Source organism: Mustela nigripes, chromosome 1 (genome assembly GCF_022355385.1).
Source record: "Mustela nigripes isolate SB6536 chromosome 1, MUSNIG.SB6536, whole genome shotgun sequence".
In the NCBI taxonomy this organism is placed as follows: domain Eukaryota; kingdom Metazoa; phylum Chordata; class Mammalia; order Carnivora; family Mustelidae; genus Mustela; species Mustela nigripes.
In genome coordinates, this window is record NC_081557.1 from 223,546,004 (window position 1) to 223,564,899 (window position 18,896).

Sequence of the window (18,896 nt, forward strand, 5' to 3'; positions counted from 1 at the left end):
TCTCTTGTTCACTGTTGTATACCAAATATCTATACCTGGTTCCTGCTAGGTGAATCAGTGAATCTGGAGACAAGGACAGAATGTTATATATAGCCTTTTCTAATTAGCCTTTCCTAATTTTTTGTGACTAAATTGCTAAACAACTTCTAGTACACTACTTTACTTTTCATATTATATACCTATTTGTTTCCTTCTACTGGTGGAATGCCCAGGTATGGGTCCTTGAGGATATGATTCAAGTTTCCTAATCTTTCCTCAATCAAGTACTATTCTATTTCACTATCTTAAATCATAGGAATCCCTATACTTTTGAACTATATAAAATTAAGACACTGTTTATAGCAAATTTCATGTAAGGTTTGGTTTAATTATGAGTTTGAATTGTTCATGCTCTCCTTTTGCTTATTTCCTGCAAATACAGCACCAGTGTTTCTTGCCTTAATTTATTTTAATCTCATTATTCTCATTTCTGTTTAAGCAGAAATTTATGAAATAGAGAAAAATAGAAATTCATTGTAGTTCCAGAACCCTAGGGCAGAAGAGTTTCCCACATGACTGTGTTTGCTTTTCCAGCTAGCTCTATGTTTTTAAAACTGATATTTTAATATTGTTAACTAGGTAACACTAGATAACATCAGGTTCTTGGGGCTTTTTTAGCAACATATTACCAAATTGTTCTATATTCAAAAAAGATTTTTCTTGTATCCTCTCCCCCACTTTTTGATTTTCGGGTTGATTTTCTTATGTGAATCATTTGTTAGATAGAAAAGGTGTTAAGATGGTGAAGTTTTGGTAAAATTTTTATCATGTTTGTCCTCAGTACGTTTGTGGTCATGCACTTTCTTAACAGACTGGTAAATATAGAAGGAAATGTATCTGTGTTACAGGAGAAAACAGTATTGCATCTCCACTGTGAGCTTGAAAAGGAAGTGTGTAATTTAAGTGTAATGTGTATAGAGGGTTTTTACTTATTTGGAAATTCTAAATCATTGGAGGATATCTGGGAACAGCATGCAGTACTATTTATAAGTAGGAAGTACTATGTTTAATGGTTGATGGTAACTTTTAAGAATCCTTATATATTTCAGGTATATGAAAATAAAGTAATTAACATTTTCTTCAGCTCTGCTTATTTTAAATAAAAGATCATTGTTATCTTAGGAAAAGCTAGTGAAGTTAAAGCAAAATGAATTTGCTACTTTAAAATTATATTTATGACATACATACTTTAAGTCACGTACGTTTTCCTGAGCTATAGTATTATATGAGCATTTTTAGGTAAATGGTATATAGATTTTTCTGTATTGTTTGCCAATACCAGTCTGAAGGGAGATTATACAAAACAGAACAAGAAGGAAAAGACATGGGTTAGGGTATAATCAACTGTATATAAGCTAAATTTTGTTCATTTTTACTTAAAAAAAAAGCCAGGGTTGTAAATTTTTTCCTTAAATATATAACAGGATTGATTATTATATTTAAGCAAAATGACATTTTACATAATATAGCATGCATAAAATATGAGAAGCCTGATGCAGATGACAACTTTTACTATCAAACGATCAACAACCCATACTATCAAAAAGATAAATTGGGATAGTGGTGATTCTTTGTTCCGAAGAAGAATCAAACCAGTATTTTGTGAAATTAAAGCCATCCTTTGGGTACTTAAAGGTTTAGATTGTTTTTTTATTGTTAAATACACCATAAACCTTATATGAAAAACATCTTAGGTAAGAGTGGTCTAAAACTTGGTTGGTCCAACATATTTCTGGTTCAGTTGTTAATGCAGATCATGTCAGTAGACACCTTTTTTTTCAGATAGATTGCAAATAATGATACAAAATTTGTGCCTGCCTATCTCACCATTCCCTATTGTAAGAGAGAGAGACAGAACTTAGTGTTTAAATTACATTCAGTCTCTGAGAAATTGATAATGGACTACAGTCATTTCTGTTGAAAAGTGAGTATTTTGAATGCATGATATAAATACTACATTATGAATTTAATTCATTCATGTTTGAAGATGGACCACCTTTTTGCAGTAAATAATTCTCGAAGTTTTATGTATTAGTTGTATATCAGATTAGTAGTGAAAATGGGTCTTGTTAAATGCAGGATCCATATAGTACCTTGTTATAACTTAACATTTTCAAGTATGTAGACCTATGAATTTTGTTAAATAATTAGAATTAGGTTGAATTGCTGCCTTCAGAATTTTGCATTGTGAGCCTACTAAATGCATTGCATGACTTTTCTCAGAAAACCCCTTTACTTATTTTTCCCCATTGTAGTAGCTATAGTAACTATTAGTTTTAATGAGATAAACAGGAATGTGATTGCACATTCATTAAAGAAAGGACTGGGCTGGCACAACAATTATTGGAGACGCTTTATTATATACTGAAGAAGTAGTTTAATCTTAGTAACATTTATAAGAGTCCTAGCCTTAGGATGGCACCTAGCTTTAGAATTTAGAATGATGCTAAATTTTGAAGTGCTGTTCAAGCTTGGCATGTTCACTGTTGAGTTCTCTTGTACGTTTTCTGTGGGATAGTTGTTGTACTTCAGGAGCATGTGCTGTAATTGTTGACTTCCTGTAACAGGTATTTTCTGCAAAGAAACAAAGACAGATATTTTAATCAACATTTAGTTGTTAATCTAATTTTGAAAGCATTTCGGAGCACCAAGAAACAAAATTTACATTTCAGTTGAGCGCAGTAGATCTCTTACTAGTCCTGAAACAAACCTGTTAAATCTCAAAGGGTGCTTGATGACTGGAATATTAGTAGTTAGTATGAAAAGTACTGTGTCATGATCTTCATTGACAAGTTTTATTTCATTTGTTAACTATGTCTCTGAAATTTTCATCATTTTAACCCCTTGAGTAGATTCTGGGCCACATCTCACTTTGCTCCTTTTTATAAAATATAGCTGTGCTGTTACATCTATATATTTAAAAAAAAAGTATTTTAAAGGCTGTCTTAAGCGTCTTGGGTTTTGCAGACTATTTCTAACTTAGTGAGGCAGTTACATTTTAATCGCATGCTCTAATGGTACATTTCATCAATTTCAAAGGCTCAGAAAAGTCTTCCCTGTGGAAAAAGATTCAGAAGATTTTTGCCTTTAATTCCATAACTGAATTTCATAGATTTGCCAGTTTTAAAACCTGTGTTATTCAGTGGCCTTGCTGAAGTTCCTACCAACACATTGTGTTTTGTTTCTTGGTTTTTAAAATTGAATATCCTATAAGGTAAAATCAAAGAATTAGTAATTCTTCTAAAAAAAACTTGGATTATTTCCTCATATTTTTATGCTGTTTCACTTACGTCACTTTTCTGTATTTCAGGGTTAACAAAAATATTCATAGTCATAGATAACACGGTTTGTAAATTTTGAGTTCATAAAAAATGTCATATAGCCTTAAATTGCTAATAATTTTTGCGGGACATCAAATACAGTGGAGAAATTTTAAGTTAGACTTTACGTGTAGCTGACTATGAGCAAGTCATTTAACGTGTTTAAAACTACAGTCTGGTTAAAAAAGAAAACAAAATTCTATTGGTCCTTTTTCAAGGATTGTGTTCCACCATCTCTCAGAAGACCTCATTTCCTATTTCAGAGGAAATAGGTCATCACACAGTAATTAGTTTCTTCTTCCTTTAAATTTATGTATCCTTGTTAGCATCCTACTTAATTCCTTTATTTTGTTATTTTGTCTTACTGATTTATAACTAAAATACAGTAATAGTTCTAATATTTGTTGAGCTCTTACTGTGTACCAGGCTTTGTTCTGTGTGTTTTCTGTATATTAACACATTTAATCCCTTCCAACACCTCTTTAAGGTAAATACAGTCACTGTGCTCATTTTGCTCATGAGGAAACTGAGGTCTAGAGAGTCACGTAATTTCAGAGACACGGCAAGAAAATACTAAATCATGGATTTGGAAGCTGATCTTACTTGGTGCATTTTTCTTAACCTTCATGCTGTATTCTAACTCTAGCCTGAGTTGTGCTTTCTTCTCCTTGCTCAAGCTTTTCTTTGCCCTCTTAACAACCAGCTGAAATGTTTTTTCATCCACTTAGCGTATTTCTTTCTGAAGGGCCATATAGTATAAGCTAATTAAGTAGTAAACATCTAAGATTTTTTTATTTGCACATTTTTGTATTTGCATATAGTTGACACAGGGTTACACTAGTTTCAGGTGTATGGTATAGTGATTCAACTTCTCTGTTATGTCGCACTCAGAAGTGTGACTACACTCTCATAGCACACAACACTGTGATATTATCTTTGATTGACTATATTCCATATGCTGTGACTTACTTATTCTGTAATGGAAACCTGTATCTCCCTCTCCCCTTCACCTATTTTGCCTATTCCCCCCATGCCCCTTCCTCTGGCAAGCATCAGTTTATTCCCTATAGGTCTGATTCTGTTTTTTAGTTTATTTATTTGTTTTGTTTTCAGACTTCACATAGGAGGGATATCATAGGGCTGTTGTCTTTCTTTGATTTATTTCAGTTAGCGGAAGACCCTCTAGGTTCATCCATGTTTTTTCAAATAGCAAGGTCTCCCTTTTTTATGTCTGTGTAATATTTCTCTCTCTCTCTCTGTGTGTGTGTGTGTGTGTGTGTGTACACACACACCATATTTTCTTTTATCTGTTCATCTGTCAGTACTTAGGTTGCTTGATAGGCTATTGTAATGCTGCAGTAAACATAGAGGTGCTTGTACCATTTTGAATTAGTGTTTTCATTTTCTTTTGGTAGGTACCCAGTAGTGGAATTATTGGGTCATGAGGATTTTCTGTTTTTAATTTTTGAGGAAGTACTGTTTTGCACAGTGGCTTTACCAGTTTACATTTCTACTAGCAATGCATAAGGGTTCCTTTTTCTCTATGTCCTTGTCAACCTTGTAATATTTTGTATTTTTGATTTTAGCCATTTTGACATAGCACATGTTGGTTTTGATTTGTATTTCCCTGATGATTAGTGATGTTAAGCATCTTTTTATGTGTCTGTTGGCCATCTATATGTCTGGAAAAATGTCCATTCAGGTCCTCTGCCCATTTTTAATCATATTGTTTCGACATCAAGTTGTATATATTCTGGATATTAAGTCTGTATTTTTTTCTAAGTTTTTATTTATTTGAGTGAGAGAGAGAGAGAGAGAGAGGAAGAGAGCATACACAAGCACAATCAGGGTGAGGGGCAGAGGGAGAAGCAGAGCACTGATCAGGGAGCACGAACGATGCAGAGCCTGGTCCTAGGACTCCAGGATCCTGATCTAAGCGGAAGGTAGACGCTTAACCGACTGAGCCATCCAGGCACCTTGGATATTAAATCTTTATTGGATGTATCATTTGCAAATATCTTTTTCCATTTATTATGTTGTCTTTTTTGTTTTGTTGTTGGTTTCCTTTGCTGTGCACAAGCATTTTATTTTGATGTGGTCACAATAGTTTATTTTTGCTTTTGCTTTCATTGTCTTGGAGGACTTACCTAGAAAGATGTTGTTTTTGCCAGTGTCAGAGGTGTTACTGCCCATGTTCTCGTGTAGGATTTTTTTTTTTTTTTTTTTTTATCGTGTAGGATTTTTATGGTTTCAAGTCTCCCATTTAGATCTTTAATCCATTTTGAGTGTATTTTCTATAGAATTAAAAAGTAGTCCAGTTTCATTTTTTTGCATGTAAGTAGTCCAGTGTTCCCAACACTATTTTTTGAAAATACTCTTTTCTCCATTGTATATTCTTGCTTCCTATGTTATAGATTAATTGACCATGTAAGCATGGGTTTATTTCTGCGTTTTCTGTTTGTTTCATTGATCTATGATTATGTTTTTGTGTTAGTGCCCAACTATTTTGATTACTACAGCTTTGTACTATATCTTGAAATCTGGAATTGTGATACCTCCAGCTTTATTCTTTTTCAAGATGACCTTGGCTACTCTAGGTCTTCAGTGGTCCATACAAAATTCGATATTATTTGTCAACATCTGGTTTAAATTTCAGTTCTGCCTGCCACTTAGTTTACTTTGTGGGCAAGCTGCTTTCTGTCTTTTTAAAATGAATCCTTATGTACTTCACAAAATTGTACTATAATGATTAAAGAGGGTAAGGTGTAAAGAATGTACAGCAAAGTGCCTGGCAAATGACAAACTGAGCTCTATACCACCTCTTGGGGTTTGAGAATTTTTCTGAGTGTTGTAGGTTGTGTGAGACTGGGGGTTTTTGATTAGTGTTGCCATTGTTGGGTTTTTGTTTTTTTGCAAGGTATCTCTAGGAGGTACCTGTCCCTTGTCTTATCATTATGCTACATGCTCAGAGTGGGTGTGTAAGACCAATTTAGGGTGCATTTTTGTTTAGGAACCATTTTTAAATGAAATTTTTTTTCTGGGCATGGATGGTTATTAGAGGATTTTCCTTTATGCTGTTCTTTAGTGGAGTTGAAATACAAGTCATAAAGGAATTTCAAATGGTGCCTAAAAAGCTTACTGTGTACTGTGTCATATAGCCTATGTATTTATTTTTTTTCTTGTTTTTTCCAGAAAATTTGGTGAGCGGCCTCCACCTAAACGACTCACTAGGTAAGCATTATATTAGTTTTTCACCCAAACCTTTCATGAAAATAGCAGGTTCTATTATCTTAAAAACTGTATTAGGTGCTTTTGAAAAGAAGTTATTCAAATAGTGGTATCTAGATCATAAGCTTATTCTCATCCTTCCCCATATCCTACCTCCCTTGCCCCACTAAAAAGAGAATGATAGGATATAGTTCAAAGGGGAAAGTGAAACCTTTCAAGAATTAATCTTGAGTATTAGATAGTTAACAAGGATGACAATATAAAGATAGCTTCTTAAATCTAGCCAGTCTAGCTGCATTTAGACAGTCACAATTTATTGATTGATTATAGGTGGCACCTGAAAGATATTTCATAAATGCTTTAGAAAAGAATTTTAAAGAAAACATGATTTTACTCACTTTTAAGGAGACTATAAATATTACATTGTGTTCTAATAATGTAAATTAATTTTACAATATACAAATGTTAATTCCAAATGTTAGATATAAAGTATTAGTCTTGAAATGATTTTTAAATTTTTCAGCAATTAGCAGTTGTAAAATAAAAAGTAGAACACCTAGTTGCACATTTACACCCTAGATTTAATGTTAATCCTGCATTCTTACTGTCTTTCTAGAAAATTGCATGCGAATATAAGCATATGCTTGTCTGTTTTATCTTTATTTTTTTTTTTTAAGTCTGGCATCATGCTCTACCATTGTTCTGGACCTTTTAACTCCACTTACTCTACATCTTCTACTTGTTATCTTTCATGTTTCCATAGTTTTTCATTGCCTTCACACTACTCTTTATTTAATATTTTACATTGATGACCACTAGGTTATGTCCACATTATCGTTATTGTTAAAAAGCTGTTGCACACAAAGAATGATAGGGACATGCCAAAAGGACACAGAAAGGGAACCAGTTTGAAGAATTTCCCTTTAGTCAAACATGGCTACTTCAGTCTTCAAAATAAATAATGATAGTAATAGATAAGAACCCATAGAATAAAATACAGTTTAAGAGTCTACATTGAGTTAAAGAAATGATTCTATAGTGGAGGAGAGGAACTCTTTCTTTTATAGCAGAATTCCACCAAATAAATGTAGAGGGAATGATGGAACTAGGAAATCATACTTTGGCAACCACTACAGTAATAATTGTTTCAGGCAAAAATTGTCAGTGAATGCTTAAACTCTTGGTCTAAAGTCTGGTGAGAAACAAATACTCACTTAATACTTTAAGTATATCCTCACAAAGTATGTATTAATTATAAAGTGAATAATAGTAACATAGCCATGAAGAAACTTAGCAGACACTACCTTAATGAAGTGATCTAAATTAACATCACTAGTAATGGACAAGTAAGCATCATGTGCATCCTGAGGAGGATGACACAGTGTCACTTTTGTGATGTTCCAGCCAGAAATGCATAAGCTCAGTCTAAGCATAAGAAAAATGCCACAGACAGGCACAAATGAGGGACATTCCATAAAATAAATAGCATTTACTCTTCAGACTTACCAAGATCATAAAAAACAAAGACTGAGGAATAGCAGATTAATGAAGGCCAAAAAGACATGACAATTAAATTCTGGGTCAGGAAGAAGGTTTTTTTTTTTTAAAGCTGGAGTTAGCAAATATTTTCTGTAATGGGCCAAATAATAAAGGTATTAGACTTTTTAGTCCATACCAAGGTTGTTGTGACTTCTTATCTCAGTTTTTATATCCCCAAATCAGCCATAGATGTCAATACATAAATGAATGGTATGATTGTATTCCAGCTCAACTTAATTTACGAAAACTGGTGGCTATCCTTATTTGTTCTGAGAGCATTAGTTTCTCAACACTGCCTTCCATTCCCTATGTAAAGGACAATTGTTGGACAGTTGGCAACATTTGAATAAAATCCATGTACACAAGTATTTGTATCAGTGATAATTGCATTATGCTTATTTAAAGTATGTCTTTCATTTTGGGAAATTAACACTGAAGCCTTCTGGGTATAAGAGCTTTATATCTACAATGAGTTCTTAATGGCTTAAAAACATAAATATGGGGCATCTGGGTGGCCCAGTCCTTAAGTGTCTGCCTTCAGCTCAGGTCATGATCCCAGAGTGCTGGGATTGAGCCCCACATCAGGCTTCTTGATCAGTGGAAAGCCTGCTTCTCCCTCTCTCACTCCTCCTGCTTATGTTCCCTCTCTTACTGTGTCTCTCTCTGTCAAATAAGTAAAACCTTAAAAAAAAAAAAAAAACAACCATAAATATGGTAAAATATTGATGTTCAACGAATATGGAGGAAAGGGGACTAGGAATTCTTTGTACTATTTTTGCCACTTTTCCTATAAGTCTGAAATTACTTAAATTTTAAAGAATTTCTAGAGACATTAAATACATGTTTGTATATATCTTGAAGAAATTCTAAGCAGAATTACTTAATTCACATGTGTAGATATTTTGATAGTTACAGTTTAATAATAGATATTTTTATTTTATTACTAGTAGAAATAGATTGGTTCCAGAATGACTCCTAACCATAAAATATATTTTGATGAATAAATCACTTGCTTTTAATGGACACCTCTGTAAAAATAGCAGAGTGATGATAATAAATATCATAAGGAGATGGTCCTTTCCTTTCTTCAAGTATATATAGTAATATAATTAGGTCCTGTCTACTTTATCATGATTTTTAAGTAATTTTCCCTGTTTGGAAAATTTTGGTAAGCTTTTAAGTCATCTGCTTTTGGCTAAGATGGAACAACAGGGACTGGAATTACTCTCCAAACTGAAACTGCTAAAGACCTGGACGAAATAAAAAAAAAACAACGATTTTCAAAATCATAGATGGCAGGCAAGAAAGGACAGTGATCCTTGAGAGACAGGAAACAAGTGAGGTGAGAGCTCCACAGTTGCTCCAGCCTAGTACCTAGAGAGTTTCTAGAACATTACATAGAGAGTAGGAATCCAAGTGGAGCCTGGTTAAGCACCTTGAGGTGAAGAGATGGAGCTAGGTGTCATGGGGTTCAAGGTGGCTAGAGTTCCCAGGAGAGAGAGCTGGAGAGGAAAGAGATCCAGAGATCTGCAGAAGGTCCCCTCTCATCTTCAGCTGAGTATTGATCAGCACATGTGTGTTGGGAAAGTGCCTAAGGCGAAGATAAAAATCAAGTTGAAGGGGCACCTGGGTGGCTTAGTGGGTTAGAGCCTCTGCTTTTGGTTCAGGTCATGATCCCAGGATCCTGGGATTGAGCCTGGCATCGGGCTCTCTGCTCAGCAGGGAGCCTGCTTCCCTTCCTCTCTCTCTGCCTGCCTCTCTGCCTACCCGTGATTTCTGTCTGTCAAATAAATAAAATCTTTAAAAAAAAAAAAATCAAGTTGAAGAGTTAGAGGAAAAAATTCCCGAAGCTCATACTACAAACTGCCTTTTCCCAGCAGCTAAAGTGGAAAAATATTACACTTCATGATGCATCTACTACCACACACAAGAGTTTCCCTTCAGTAGTGGTGCAAAATTTGGCCAACATTAAATGCTGCTCACCAGAGCATTTTACCTAAGAAACCTTAAAAACAAGATTGAAAGAATCAGATTTTTTCCAAGTAGCTTGAATATATACCAGAATAAATCTCAATAATATTTCTAAGAATTGAAAAATATCAAATACTCAAAAGTAAGATTGAGTCTTGACATCTAATCAAAACATACCAGTCCTACAAAAAGTAGGAAAATACCCATATGAGGAGAAAACTCAATTAAAACCAACCCAGGAGTGACATACATGATGGGAATCAAAGACATTATAGCAGTTATTATATTTGTCTTCTATATGTTCAGTATGCTAATAGCATCAGGAGTTTGCCTGTTTTTTTGTTAAATGATAAGATGGTAAATATTTTAGTTTTTGTGATCCATGTAGCCTCTGCTGTAACTACTCAACTTTTGTAAGAAAGCAGCCATAGACACATGTAAACCAATGGACATGTATGTACACTGGAGTACAGTACAGTTTCCTGTCACCAAGAGGAGTGCATCAGATTTGGTTTATAAATTGTATTGTGATCTCTGAGCTAGAGGAAAGATTGAACAAGTTAAATAGAGGATATGGAAGATTAAAAAGGTATCTAAATCAAATTTCTAGAGATGAAAATTAAAATATTTAAGATGAAATACACTTGATGGGGATTATTACAGGTACATGTTGCTGAAAGAAAAACTAATGAACTTGAAGACATACCAATAGAAACTAGCCGAAGTGAACATAAAGAAAAGGTCTGGGGGGTAAAATAACATCGTAAGTGAGCTGTGGTTTATGTTCAGGTGGCTAACATCCAAGTAATTGGAGTCATCGAAGGGGGAGGTATGACTAAAAGGAGAGATGAAGAAATAACAGCTGAAATTTTCCTTAATTTGGTGAAAACTGTTAAAACCATAGTTCTGAGAATTCAGTAAACCCAAGTGAAAAAACTACACTGGAACATATCGTAATCAGATCGCTTAAAGTTAGTGATAAAGAAAATGTTAAAAGCAACAGAGAAAAAAGATAATTATAAAGGAATTTCTCCTTTGCTAGGGAGAAGACAATGAAGCAAGAGCTTTAAAGTACTCAGAAGGGAAAAAAATGCAGCAACCTAGAATTTTATCCCCCGGCAAGACAGAATAAAGACCTTTTTAGACCTAAAAAACTAGAAAGGAGATAATAAATATTATAAATAAGTTTCTGCCAATAAATTCAACAACTTTTGAAGAAATGCACAAATTCCTTGAAACTAGCAAACTACTGAAGTTTACTCAAGAAGAAACAGATAACCTAAATAGCTCTATTAACTAAAGAAATCAAATTTGTAATTACAAACCTTCCCACAAAGAAAACTATAGGCTCAGATGAATTTACTTCTGAATTCTACCAGATATTTGAGAAATAAATCATGCCAGTTCTTTATATACTCTTCCAGGAAATTGGAGAGCAGGATATTCTTTCCAGTTCATTCTGTGAGGACAGAGTTGTCCTGTTAAAAGCATGGCAGAGACATTTTGAGAAAATAAAACTATAAACCAATATCCCTTATGAACACAGATGCAAAAAGTCTTACATTTTTACAATGAAAATGACAATATGGTTTTATCTTAGAAATGGAAATCAGTGTAATTCAGTATATTAATGGAACAAAAAGGAAAATCATATGGTCATCTCAGGACGTTTGGAAAAACTTTTGACATTCATTCTGATCAAAATTCTCATCAAATTAGGAATAAAGTATTTCCTCATTCTGAAAATGTATACCTATGAAAAAACTAAATTTAACATGATGCTTAATTGTGAAAGCTGAATGTTTTCCCTCAAGATCAGGAAAAATGTAAGGTTGTCTCTTTTTACCACTTCCATTTAACATTGTAAATAAGGTTCTAGTTAGTACAGTAAGTCCAGGAAAGAGAAGAAAGGCATCCAAATTGGAAAGAAAGAAGTAAAACTGTCTTTATTTGCAGACATTATGATCATCTATATGGAAAATCCTATGGAATCTATTTTAAAAAGCTGCTAAAACTAATAGGTGAGTTTTATCAAGGTAGATCAACATATAAAAATGAATTGTATTTTTAATATGAACAATGGAAAATTAGAATTTAATAAAAATGCTATATTAATTAAATAGCATCAAAAATATGTAATTTTGATGGGAAAATCTGAAATAAGACATGCAAAAACTATATATTTTAAAACCTTAAAATGTTGTTGAGAGAACTTGAAGTCCTAAATAAATGTTCTGGGAACAGAATACTCAATATTGTTAAGATGTCACTTCTTCCCAAATTCATCTATGGATTCAACATTAATACCAGCCAAATCCCAGTGGACTTTTTTAGCAGTTGACAAGCTGTTTCTAAAATTTACATGTAAATGCAAACAACCAGACTACCCAAAACAACCTTGAAAAAGAGCAGGAAGAACTTAGACTACTTGTTTTCAAAACTTAGTAAAAAGCTATATACAGTAATCAAGGATGGTATTGACAGAAAGATAGCCAAGGTAGATCACTGTAACAGGTAGTAGCTAGAAGCAGTTCTTGTGATGTATAGTCTTCAGTCAAGGTGCAAAAGCAATTTAGTTGAAGGGTTTTTAACAAAGGATTCTGGAACAATTGGATATCCATACGTCCCTATCATTTACATACACACAAACACAAACTAACTATGATCCGTGTCTCAAACCATATATAAAAATTAGCTAAAATTATACCTAAATATAAAACTTCAAATTATACAGCTTTTAGAAGAAAATATAGGAGAATATCTTTGTGATGTTGGGTTAGACAAAGATTTCTTAGATATAACACCAAAAGCACTATCTCTGAAAGAAAGAAGTGGATAAATTTTACTTCATCCAAATTAAGAATAAAGCGTTTGTATCCAGATTACGAAAAGAACTCCAAAAAGTCAATAATAAGGAAATAACCTCTTTTTTAAATGGGAAGATGATTTGAGCAGAAACTCCAGACATTGTGTATATATGGCAAATAACAGCTGAAGAAATGCAAAGTAAGACCACAATGAAAGGGCAGGGCACCTGACTGGCTTGGTGGGTTAAGTGTCTGCCTTTGGCTCAGGTCATGATCCAGGGTCCTGGGATTGAGCCTCACATCCAGCTCTCTGCTCAGTGGGAGCCTGCTTCTTCTCCCTCTTTCTGCTGCTCCCCCTGCTGGTAGTTTCTCCCTCTCTCTGTCAAATAAATAACTAAATAAAGTCTTTAAAAAAAGCAAAAAATAAAACCTTAAAAGACCATGAAGAGATATGTGTTAGAACAGTTAACACTCTTCACCCTGGTGGTGGGTATATGTAAAGTAGTACAACTTTGGAAAATAACCTGACACTTTCTCAAAAAGTTAAGTATATTGCTACTGAATGGCCCAGCCATTCCGTTTTTACATATTTAGTCAGGAAAAATTAAGACATAATGTGAATACAAAGACTTAAACACAGATGTTTACGATATTGTTGGTTACAATAGCCAAACGGGCATAATCCAAACATCCACCAGTGAGTGGACCAACAAATTGTGGCATATACTCCAATGGATTTCTGTTCAGCAGTAAAAGAAATGAACTGTTGGTATATGCAACAACATAGATAAATCTAATTATGGTCAGTTTTCAAAAGAAGCCAGAAAAAAATGGATATTTACTATATGATTCCCACTGGTATAAAATTCTAGGAAATGGAAACTAAACTATAATGGCAAAGCCAGACCATTGGTTTCCTGGGGCCAGGGAGGGGTAAGAAGAGGGATTACAAAGAGGCAGAAGAGAAACTTGGGAATGATGACTATCTTCATCTGGATTGTGGTTGATGGTTTATCCATATGCCAAAACTTATCCAACTAAACACTTGAAAATGAATACGTTTTATTGTTTCAATTAAATTTCAGTAAAGTTGTAAAAGATTTTATTAGCTTTGTCCTTTAAAAATAGCTTAAAAGGAATTAGTGTATCTTTTATGGAGAGAATTCAGTTAAGCTTTTCTTTTTAAATCTTTTTTAAGAAAAGAGAATGAACTTATAGATTGTAATCCTTTATTATCTTTTTTAAAAATTATTTTTTAGAAAGGGAGAGAGAGGCAGAGGGCAAAGGGAGAGGGTTAATCTCTTTTTTATTAATTAATTAATTAATTAATTTGACAGACAGAGATCACAAGTAGGTAGAGTGGCAGGCAGAGAGAGAGGGGAAGCAGGCTCCCCGATGAGCAGAGAGCCCGATGCGGGGCTCGATCCCAGGACCCTGGGATCATGACCTGAACTGAAGGCAGAGACTATAACCCACTAAGCCACCCAGGTGCCCCAAAGAGGGAGAATCTTAAGCAGGCTGAATGGCCAGCACAGAGCTCAACACAGGGCTCAATCTGAGATCATGACCTGAGCTGAAATCAGGAGTCAGACGTTTAACTGACTGAGCCACCCAGGTGCCCCTTATTCTTTTTTTTTTTTTTTTTTTTTTTTTTAAGATTTTATTTATTCATTTGACAGAGAGAAATCACAAGTAGACAGAGAGGCAGGCAGAGAGGAGGAAGCAGGCTCCCTCTGAGCAGAGAGCCTGATGCGGGACTCGATCCCAAGACCCTGAGATCATGACCTGAGCCGAAGGCAGCGGCTTAACCCACTGAGCCACCCAGGCGCCCCGCCCCTTATTCTTTATTATCCAAGCTGATATAAAGCAAATTTAGTAAAACATTTTTGTATCAAACAGAACATTGGAATGTAAAATCAATGTCCAATTCTGTAATAAAAATTTAATTTTAAGCCCAAAATTAAAAATGAAGCAGGAAGTTTTCCCTTTTGATAGTATAGCAAATATAGGTTTCCTCTGGTTCCTTTTAATCATATTTTCCCCATTTTTCCTTTAAAGAGTTTTTGCTGTTAGGAAAACTTTAGTGTCCTTTATTCTATTAAAAATGTTTTTAGGGGCACCTGGGTAGCTCACTTGGTTTAAGTATCTGCCTTCTGCTCAGGTCATGGTCCCAGGATCCTGGGATGGAGCCCTGAGTCAGGTTTCCTACTCAGTGGGGAGCCTGCTTCTTCCTCTCCCTCTATCCCTCCCCTGCCTCATTTTTTCTCTCTCCTGCTCTCTCTCAAATAAAAAAATTTAAAAATGTTTTTAAAGGAATTTTAAATCTCTTTTAATTGTGATGTGGATAGGTAGGGAACTAATTCAGAGAGGGTCCGTTAAAAAAAATAAATCTTTAGAACTCCCCTATTCTGTCCTTACCCTCATCTTTCACATTAAGCAGTATTTAAAAATTATCTTTTTATTTAAAGGACAGTGTTTTGGGTAGTGTTTAGAACATAGTTCTACCTACATAAAATGTAAATTTTTGATAAGGATAATTAACACCATGTACTACTCAGCATTATTATCAGTTCACTTTTTTTTCTTTCGAATATGACATTCTTTCAGAAACACATATATAGAAGCAGTTGAGTGCTAATTTACAAGGGCATCCTACTCTCTTTTAAATAATCCCCTTCATGAGGCTCACGGGTATAACTGACTGTGGATTCAAACACAAAACAGAATAACCAGACCTTATATTGATGTATAGAAACAGTTGTTCTTTTATAGTGGAGGTTTCTCATTTTGTCATTTTGAACCTGGCGTCATCAGTGAAAATACTAGTTGCAATGTAACTAGGTGTCATTCTCCAGGAATGCTGAATAGATTACAGTGAGCATGCCCGTACCTTATGTAAGAGTGTGTCTGAACTCTGCCATTATGACTTGGAGTGGCCCTGTAACATGTGCTTTTAGAAAACATAGATGTTATTCAACTTAAGATGCCATTGTACCAAGAGACTTTACCGTGTTATTAATAATCACAAGGTTAGAGCTGGAATTTTAAATGTGCTGAAGTTAAAGACAACCTTCAGAAGCATGTACTCTTAACTTTCTTCCCCTCTGCAATACTGCAGATTGGTATCCACTAACTCATGTTTGCTTGAATTCATATACTATTGGGGTTTCCTTCATAAGGTTCTTTTTTTCTGAAGCCCAGTCCTCCTTGCTTTCACTATCATACCTCACTTCTCACTGTATTTATACATACCTCCATTTACTCTCCTGGTCAAACTATAGAAAAACATAGTTGCCAGGCTCTTCCTTGGCTTATTTTCAGGTTGTCTCAGATTAAGGCATAACATCTTAAGAGGACAGTTAAGATTTAACCTCCGAATGTGTTGTTTACTTCAACACAGGTTATATATATTTTGTAAATATTCATGTATTAATTTTGGGCTTCTTCTGTCTTTGAGTGAGCCCCTATTTTCTTCTTTGTAAATCTCTTCTTTCTTGTCCATAGCATGCAGTTTTGAGAAGCAGTTCACCACTGCCTAATGAGAAACTCTTAAAGCGATGTATTCTCCTTGTCTGCCCTGGCTTACAGCTAAAGTCGCTATTTGCTATGACTATGATCCATCCCCTTCAGTTTGTGACAAGAGAATCATCCATTCTGTTTTATTGACTTAGCTCAGAATAATGTCTGCTTTGGTTCTTTTCTAGACATCAGAGGTTACTTTACATTTTATATTAGAGAATACAATATTCATGTTTTAATCCAGTTAAGGATTTTCCTTTTAAGACAGTCATGAGTAGCAAACACCATATAAACGAAGTCAAAATGAAACAGATACAGGTTTATAGTAAAATAAAACCATAAAGTTAAATATACATTGATAGTAATGTGTGACCTTTGCACTATATAGTTTTGAGTCAGATAATTAGTTTATAAGTGGTAAATAATTCATAAAACAGTGGTTGCAACTAGTATCCAACTTTACTTAGGCCAGTCATATGTTTTGTAGGGCATCTTGGGGGAAGAAGAAGATGAGCTGGAATAGGAAGGGTCCATGTGGTCCTTGGGATTTGAGGAGCCAAGTTTAGATCAGCCAGGCCTAGATATCTGAGAACTAAGATGATGACCTACCTTTGAATTTCAGCACTCCCTACTGTTACATGTTACCAAATTCTCAAGTCTGATTTTTCTCTACACGGGAAAAGCCTTAAGTAGTGTTTCCAAAATAAATAAACAGACACTTTAAAATAATAGGACACAGAAGTATTGTTCTATTAGTGGCGATGACCCAGTCCTTACAATGTAATGGCTTTGTCTATTTGGGAGGGGGAATAAAAACAACAAGAGTTTATGAAAGGATTTGTTTCATAGCTGTGAGACAGAACTTAAAGCAGTTTATCTCTGTATCAACTTTCTTAGAATTTCATAGAATTACGAATGGGTTGTTCATTTTATTTTTATTACTGGATGAAATGGAATGAGATTTGCCAGCATTCTCCTATGAACATGACCTATACTGTTGTTTGGCCTTGGTCACCAGTAGATAACAGAAACCTGGTGTAGCATCCTTAATGTTTCCTTAGTGTTATGAGAACAGACTGTTAGCCCTGTCCCTAGATAGTCATTTTCAAAACTGGCACTTGAGGGAAAAATGAGAGATCTTGGTCTGGTTTGATAGTTGGATCAGTACTGTATTACAGGTACCCTCTCTTGAAGATTTGTTTAAGACTGAATAGCCTGCAGTGAAAGAATTGGTTTTAACTTTATTTGAACAAGTCGCTCTAAAACTTCTTTGAGTAGAGCACTCTCCATTGCAAATTGTAACTGTTGTGGAGCTCGCTTTGTAAAGGGGTGTCTGTGATGACGTGATGGACTACCTGGGGAATCTGACAGAAATGGGGCAGCTCCATGAGTGGGGGTGGGGGCCCGGGGGCTGGAGGCATGAGTCTGGTCACCTCCTGGCCAAAGTCCAGAGGAGAGGTGAGAAGAGTCCATTTGAGCATTCCAGGCTAGCAAGTGTCCCCAAGTCCAGTTTCAAGGAAGAGTTTTTTAAAAATAATTTTATTAAATGTCAACCATGTGATATACTTAATTGGTTAAACAAATCAGAATGTTATTATTCATTCTGTTTTACAACTTTTCTTTTAAAATTATCTTTTTGTTTTTTATTGCGTATGCAGCGGTCAGCAAATACTTTCTCTAAAGATCCAAGTAGTGCATGTATTTTAGGATCTGAGGTCCATATGATATTAGTCTCCTTTTCTTTTTCACAACCCTTTAAAAATATAAAGGGCATTTTTAGTTCCTAGGGATTATGGAAACAGGCTGCTGGCATGGTTTTCTAAACCTTGGTCTATAGTAGTGTTTCCCAAAGTGTGCTCTTCAGCTCTCTAAAATATTTGTGGCTCTTGTATAAATGGGTTTCTTTTCTATATAGTTCATGTTGGAACTTCTATTATTTGGATTTTAGAAGTGACAGATATCTAATTTGAGAAATATGGGGACTGAGCCTGTTGGTAAGATGACTAGACTTCCCTACCTTGTGGGTCACTTCCCTCCTAGAGTAGTTGGGGCTGTAGCTGTGACTGCTCCCAATTCATATGTCCATCCCACCAAAACACATAGACACACACAATGTAAATCACATATTAGTCCCTTGGCACAAACATGGAGGTAATTGAGTTTAGAGTAAGGGGCTTTTATAGAAGAATGGGAATTAGCACCATAAGGACATTTTTAAAAAATGAATTTTGTTTGCAGTATAAAAAGTTTCAAATTTGGGGCACCTGGGTGGCTCAGTGAGTTAAGTTTCTGCCTTGGGCTCAGGTCATGATCACAGGGTCCTGGGATCGAGCCCCACATCGTGCTGTCTGCTCAGCAGGGATTCTGCTTCCTCCTCTCTCTCTGCCTGTCTCTCTGCCTACTTGTGATCTCTCTCTTTCTCTCTCTGTCCAAAACAAAACAAAACAAAACAAAACAACAACAAAAACAACCC

The 18,896-nt window shown here is 34.9% G+C and overlaps 1 protein-coding gene across 3 annotated transcripts in view; it reads left to right on the plus strand.

Annotated features, from left to right (window-relative positions):
• Window positions 1–18,896, plus strand: part of RBPJ (recombination signal binding protein for immunoglobulin kappa J region) — a 104,074-nt gene that overhangs the window by 58,819 nt on the left and 26,359 nt on the right. For all 3 annotated transcript variants that reach the window (XM_059382063.1, XM_059382056.1, XM_059382049.1), the window contains one exon: window positions 6,552–6,590. In XM_059382063.1, the coding sequence (XP_059238046.1) occupies window positions 6,552–6,590 (39 nt within the window). The remainder of the gene's footprint in view (window positions 1–6,551; window positions 6,591–18,896) is intronic.